Source organism: Nematolebias whitei, chromosome 3 (genome assembly GCF_014905685.2).
Source record: "Nematolebias whitei isolate Nwh7 chromosome 3, NemWhi1, whole genome shotgun sequence".
NCBI classification, from domain to species: domain Eukaryota; kingdom Metazoa; phylum Chordata; class Actinopteri; order Cyprinodontiformes; family Rivulidae; genus Nematolebias; species Nematolebias whitei.
In genome coordinates this window covers 29,704,825-29,711,967 of record NC_056500.1, presented here as the reverse complement: position 1 = coordinate 29,711,967, position 7,143 = coordinate 29,704,825, and the positions used below count along the sequence as shown (strand labels likewise).

Below are 7,143 nucleotides of genomic sequence, written 5' to 3'. Positions count from 1 at the left end.
AGAGAGAGAGAGAGAGAGAGAGAGAGAGAGAGAGAGAGAGAGAGAGAATCTCTTTTAAAAACAGGAACCAGAAATTGTAGTTGCATAACACTTATACAACTCAACTGTTACCTAAAAATCACAGCAAGTCAAATAAGATGGGACCATTCGGAAAAATATTAATAGTGAGCTTTCTTATTGCTTACATTGCTGTCAAATGGACTACACCCCGTTTTGATCCAGGTAAGTTAAAGAAAATAATTCATTGTTTTAATTTCAGATGCCTTTATCAAAGGTTTTGTCTTCTTCAGTAACTAAACTGCAGCACACTTGCAAATTGTGTGTCATGCTGATTACACCTGTTTGAACTGCAGGTTAAAGTGGGGATGATTTTCTTTAATTGAGATTGTAGACAATAAATTCATTAAACAATAAAGAAATATAAAACAATTACAAATATTAACACTGCAATGTGACCGTTATAATGAAAGAAAGAAAAAAAGTTTTAAAATGCAGGTTCTGTCTGTTTATGAATTTTAGATGACTTCTTTATTTTAATGATTTTTATTTTTTAAGTTTATTAGTAGTTTTTTTAACTACACTTTAAGTTATATTGGTGTTTCTTTGCTTCAACGCATTCTTTACACAAGAGAACTGAATATGGAAACATAAAACCTATATTCTCAGTGTAAATATTAGGATTACAAACTTAATATTACAGACACAGTCCTACAAGGAATAAGCAACCATGTTGTGTTTTGACCATTTGCAAGAATAAAACTTAACTGAGGATTTAAATGTAACTAAAAGTATTTATCATTTACTCAAGTCATTACATCAAAGTAGATGGGCAACTGTGCAACATTTAGATTATTAAATCATAAAGTTGCTATGGATGAAAAGGCAGTTTGCAATTTGCTTTTCAACTAGAGATGTGTATGGCAGGCACTTGTAACATATAGTTCAAGTTCAAGTTGTGTTTATTTGTCATATGCAAGGTAAACACAGGGTTAACAGTACAATGAAATGTTTAGGATGAAAATAATCGATTTGACTTGATTAAAAAAAAAATCAAAGAACAAACAAACAAGAAATACTAAAGCATGCAATAACTGTACAAAAATAAAGTACCAAAAAGTGAAAAAAAGTAATTATAATAATTACAACATCCTAAAGAGAGACAGTAAACAACAACATGGTAGAATATAATGGTTCAGTAGAATGAATTTGAATGAATAAGTGAATAAATGAGAGATATACTGTATATTCAAACATCACTCCTGTTTCAGTTGTAACATTATTTCTAGTCAAAAAAAAAAAAAATCTTGGTCAAATATGAAACTAAAGCTTTATAAAACAACATAATTTTTAGATTTATTTTTATTTTTTATCTATGTTTGAACAACAGAGACTTTATCAGGAAAGATATGAATACCGTACTACTTATTTAATTAAAATCCTTATTACGAACATTGTCTTCCAACTAGTTTGCTCATCATTCTGCTGAATGCTCTGCAGAAAACTAATCTCCAAGAAACAGAGTTTAAACAGACACAACCTCAACAAGTACAGGATAGAATGAAGACAATTACATTAATATTACTAGTAAAACATCATAGTTGACACTGTTAACTCAGGTACTTTAGTGCAACATAAAGGAAATCAGAAACTGCTGTACAAGCTTCATACACATCACTGAGAATAAACTAAATAAAATAATAATAAAAGTTTGATGATTCTTTGGCACATCTTAGCACTGAAGCACAAAGCGAGCAATTAATTGTGATGATGCGCTTTCTTCATGTGATTCACGGCTTCCTGGTAGAGTGAATAAAACATTCATCCACACCAGAGGGACACACTCTTGTTTTTTCCATAAATAGTACAATGGCAGTATTTAGTACAGTAAAATGCATCTGTGCATAATGTACAGTATTGTTTGTTCAACAATTAATACCTAGCACTGCACAATAAACCAAACTTAGAGTCAGAGGAGTGTGGTGTGTTCAGTGACCAACTTTGATGTCGTTCAATTTAAAGGAACCTGTACAAGTTTGATTGTCTTATCTTTATTTATTATTGCAATGTGCTGAGTGACTCAAAGGAAGCACAGCTCACGCTGTACCTTTTTAGTGTCATAAAATTTATCTGTTTTACATGGCTCCGAGTTATACACAAATGACAAATGTATTTTCTGTTGGACTTTTTTTTTTCTTTCTTATTGACTGTTCCAGACACCTGTGTTAGTGTTTTTAACACAAGTTTGATTTTACTGCCATTTTTTTTTTTTTTTTAAGTTAAGCACTCAGACACAATGGTGGTCGTGAAATGAAACTGCACATGCTAGAAGGTCATGTGATTTATTATTGCAATAATTTAAATATCAGTTCAAACATAGAGTTGGCAATAAGGACACACTGCTGGCCCTATGTCAGGTTGTGGGCGGCACACCCTAGGCCTGGATACAAGTGGTGATTTTTGTGCATAACTAAATCGTGCAGCTGTTGTATCTTTTTGTGTGAAAATACATTACCCAGATTCACCGCTGAGCACGATATGACACCACTTGTCATCAATCCATGCCTTCCGACTGCTGCACCACTCCTGAAACAGCTGTCTTTGCTCTACTGTTGATTGCAGTCTACGCATGAAATGGTGATTTGGTAGTCTTGCAGTTGTTCAGACACGGTACGAGATGACAGATTAATGTAATCTGTAATGGGTCCAATTGTTTCCAAGTTCAAGTTTATTGTCATTTCCATCACATTATGGATTTGGGGTCCCAGTTACACCCAACAATAGCAAAAATATAAAGCATAAAAAGAAACAGTATATAAAGTATATAAGGATCTAAGATGTACACTAAAATACACGCTAAACAAACGCCAACTGGTACGCTAAAAGATCTAAGATATATGCTAAACATTAATAATGTAAAACAATACGGCGTATCAACAGCAGCCTGAACATGAGTCTGTGGTGAACAGATGAGTATGAATGAATACAGCAGCATGAGATAATCAGCAGCATGAAATCAGCAGCATGGATAATCAGCAGCACAAGTCACATATCACCAATTAAAGTGGCGTTACAGTCTTTTTTTTTCCCTTTCCAGATGAAAGGCAAAGAAGTTATGAGGTTCTGTAATGCTCAGCACAAAATACAACACCTTGGTGTGGTTTGTTGGGCAACTGGAAACTTCACTACTTGTGTGGCTGCCATTCCATATCTACTGGTTCTGACACTGGGCAAGCTGTGCACCCTGCTTGCTGGATAATTGCACAATATGACCTCTTGGCCTCATGCAAACCCACTATCAGAGCCATATCAGACTCTGTCAAGAGCAAGAAACTGTCTAATACAAGGCTTCGTCTGAGTCTGCTGATCTTTACATTTAGACGCACCAGCTTCTTTCATGTCTTCTACATGCCCACCACTGGTCTGCAAGTGTACTAAATGACTGTATGTCCCAATCAAACTATTTTTTCTAGGTTCTTAACTTTTCTTTGCCCGTGATTTTAGTTGTACTTTTTTTTTTTTTTAATTTAATGAGTTGAATTTGTTTCAGAATCTCTCAAAGGTGCCAGGGTTTTGGTCACGGGGGCAAGCACAGGTATTGGTGAACAAATGGCATATCATTATGCCCGCTTTGGAGCCAAGATTGTAATTACAGCAAGGAGGGAGAAAGTTTTACAGCAGGTTAGTACAAGTATGTCTGACCATTTTTCATTTTACCACTCAGTACTGTGTCCTTTGAAATATTTGCTATTTAAAAAATAATTACTACTGGACAGACAATTTTTGTGTACCCAGGTTTGGTTATCTCAGCAGATTTCATGAATCCATGACTTAGTTTCTACACTTTTCTTGCATCTACATCAGTTGAAGATATTTTAAAATACAGTAACAAGTTTGCCTTGATACTAAGAAAACAGTAAAATGCTTTCCTTACTGGTTTTACAAAAAAAGGTTACATCAGGTCATCTGGACAGTCGCTTTTGTGCTGTTTTGCTCGAATATTTACAGAATGTTTCCATCTCAAGGTAGTTGAGAGGTGTCTGGGTCTAGGAGCCCAAAAGGCTCTGTATATAGCAGCAGACATGGCGAATGAGTCCGACCCCGACAAAGTGGTGGATTTTGCTCTGGAGAAACTGGGAAGTTTGGATTACCTGGTTCTCAACCATATTGGCCCGACCCCCTTTAGCATGTGGGATGGAGATGTGGAACACACCAGGTGGCTAATGAAGGTAATGAAGCATTTTGATGATCTATCAGCACACAAAATCAAGAGAATATCCTGACCTATGTGTGTGTGTTTTGAAGGTCAATTTCCTCAGCTACATACAGATGGCCTGGAAAGCTTTGCCCTCCCTTGAGCAAAGTAAAGGATCTCTGGTAGTGGTTTCATCAGTTTTGGGTAGGTTTGCCTCATAATTTTTATGCACCCTTGAAAACATCATATGACCCAGCAGCATTTTTTTTTTTTTGTCTAAAGGATTCAAAAGTATCCTGAAGCTTTCAGTCATATGACATGATCTGCATCACTAGATTTCTGTTTGCCTTCCAGCACTTTCAAAGGAGAAATTATTTTTTGACAGTTTTCTGAGGTTTTCTTAAACTCTTTCTGTTATGCTTTGCAAAGAAATGGCCATGCAAGGCGGTTAATATGTACATTGGTCACACTAATGTTCCATAAATACTTTCTTTACTGTGGGTTCACTCCTCTGGGTTTGATTAAAGCTCACAATTGCTGCATTGGTGGGGTAATTTTAAGCAGTTGTAATGTTTTTTTATTATTATTTTTAGGTTATGTTAAGAGGTCAATGTTGCATGTTAGTAATAAAACAATCAAGGCATGACAATAAAAACTTTTTTTTTTTAAACCTAGTTCTTAGATTAGTATTGAGACCTCTAATGAAACATGTAGCTGAAATAGCTAGCTAATAAAAAACATGAAACTTATAATATTTGGTGCTTGAGAGTAGTTTATTAATACTCACTCCATTTCCAGATGTTTTCCTTTACTCAGAGTGTTGTTTGTACTTTACAGGTAAGATGTCCAGTCCGTTTGTAGCACCATACACCTCAACTAAATTTGCCTTAAATGGGTTCTTTGGATCCTTGTATCATGAACTGGCCATGAAGAAGAGCAATGTGTCAGTCTCTATATGCACACTGGGGCTTATTGATACTGAATCAGCTATGGAGAAAGTCAGGTTTGTCAAATATATAATCACAAATGTACATCTGTGCATGAATGGTAAAATGCTATAACATGTTAACATTTCAGATGTTTGCTTTATATTATGCACCTTTCTCTATTTCTCAGGGGAGTCACAAACATTCAGGCCTACCCTGCCACAGAAGCAGCGCTGAACATCATCACAACAGGAGCAACAAAGCAGCAGGAGCTTTACTACCCGTGGTTCACACACATCATGTGTCTCAGCAAAGACTGGTTCCCGTCTATAACCAGCTATGTCATCCAGAACTCCTACAACTACAGTCCATGATAAGCATAAATGTACTGCACATGGCAGTATCATAGACGCATCTTTACTGGAAATTACGCACTTGCACATTTCTCAAACTAAGACTGTTTAATAAAATGCACCTAATGTACAATTTTATCTGTTTATTTTTGCATGCATATTGGCTCATGGTATTTTTTCCTACTTTAATTTTGAAGGTCTCGATTTAGTTTGCCAACTATTTCACCAAAGCTCCCAATTTACCAAAAAACAAACAAACAAAAAAACAGAACATGTAGAGCTGTTGCCTCTCAGCAAGAAGGTCACCAGCTCAAATTCTCAGCCGGGGACCTTTCTGGGTGGAGTTTGCATGCTTTCTCTGTGCATGTGTGCGTTTTCTCTGGGTACTCCAGTTTCCTCCCACAGACTAAAAACATGCATGTTAGACTGATTGGTAACTTTAAATTGTCCCTAGGTGTGAGTGAGAGACTGAATGGACGTTTGTCTCAATTGTCTCTATGTGTCCCTGTGATGGACTTGCAACCTGTCCAGGGTGTCCCCTATCTCTCACACAGTGACTGCTGGATATGGGAACCAGTGACCCGAAAAGGAAGAAGTGGGTAAAGATAATGGATGGATGGATGGATGAAACATTCACTCATAAATACACAACTAATGCATCTTTTACTTTTAGATTGGGTGTTCTAACTCCTCAGATAAAATCCACATGTGAACTGTTCTTTGGGTCTTCAGGGCCATTCACTCACAGTTGATGTAAACAGCTCCTCCTGCAATGGTCACCTTGGTGGCTAGTCTGAAAATGAAAAACTAATACAATCCATCCTGTTATGTGAAACACCAAAACACACTGAACAAAAACAGATATGATACTAACATCACTGCACTAACGTTTTTGAAATTTATTTTTATGGTAAAGCAGCAGTTAATAAAGTTGTATTTTGAAACACTAACATGTCATAAGGGAATATGCCATATTGTCCTTTTAGTCCAGGAAGATTAATTGCGACATAATGTATAAATGTGACTTGGTATTTGGTCTGTCTGTCTCCTCAAATTAGTTAACCATGGAACAAAATGTTCCAAGACATATTTCTAAGATAAAATCTCAAAGTATGACTCAGGATTTCATAATTAAGAGACAGTGTCTCATAATTATAAGCTAGTACCTTACACGATATGATATGAGTTAGTATTTTATAATAATAAGATAAGAAGTTGTATTTTTTAAACAGCATTGTGGCAGAAATGAGCTTCCATACAGAGGCTCGCACAGCAACCTGGGATAAAAGAAGAAAAAAAGTGTGGGAGGGTAAGAGCATGAGAGACATTACTGTACAGTATTGCACAAGTGCAACTTCCTAGAAACTTGCTTGTTGAAAGTAATACTTTCATTTAAACTTAGCAAATAAGTTGACTAAAATTTGAATCAAGTCTACAAAAAATGGGGCAATTTATAAAAATGTTGATGGTAAGTGTCTGTGTGGCTTACATTGCTGTCAAATGGACTACACCCAATTTTGATTCAGGTAAGTTAAATAAAATTCACTCTAATGCTTCCTGTTATACATCTACCAACTAATATTAAATATTGTAATCACTGCAGCACACATGCAGGTATTCATGGATTTTCTGTGACATGAATGTTTGGAATGCAGTTTGCTTTAAACTTGAG

General features: G+C 35.8%; 1 protein-coding gene across 1 annotated transcript; it reads left to right on the top strand.

The window, feature by feature from the left end:
• Positions 1 to 90: 90 nt before the first annotated feature.
• On the top strand, positions 91 to 5,551 carry LOC119430717 (hydroxysteroid 11-beta-dehydrogenase 1-like protein). Its single transcript, XM_037698184.1, has 6 exons — positions 91 to 222; positions 3,548 to 3,678; positions 4,023 to 4,226; positions 4,303 to 4,396; positions 5,030 to 5,195; positions 5,309 to 5,551. Exons 1-6 carry the CDS (start codon positions 138 to 140, stop codon positions 5,490 to 5,492), a joined length of 864 nt encoding a protein of 287 aa, XP_037554112.1. The 5' UTR covers positions 91 to 137; the 3' UTR covers positions 5,493 to 5,551.
• Positions 5,552 to 7,143: the final 1,592 nt, after the last annotated feature.

Excerpts from the sequence above, each read along its gene's own strand:
- LOC119430717 (XM_037698184.1), top strand. The coding sequence starts at position 138 with ATGGGACCATTCGGAAAAATATTAATAGTGAGCTTTCTTATTGCTTAC. Across the intron at positions 4,227-4,302 it reads ACACCAGGTGGCTAATGAAG|GTCAATTTCCTCAGCTACAT; the intron begins GTAATGAAGCAT and ends TGTGTTTTGAAG. Across the intron at positions 5,196-5,308 it reads TCAGCTATGGAGAAAGTCAG|GGGAGTCACAAACATTCAGG; the intron begins GTTTGTCAAATA and ends TCTATTTCTCAG.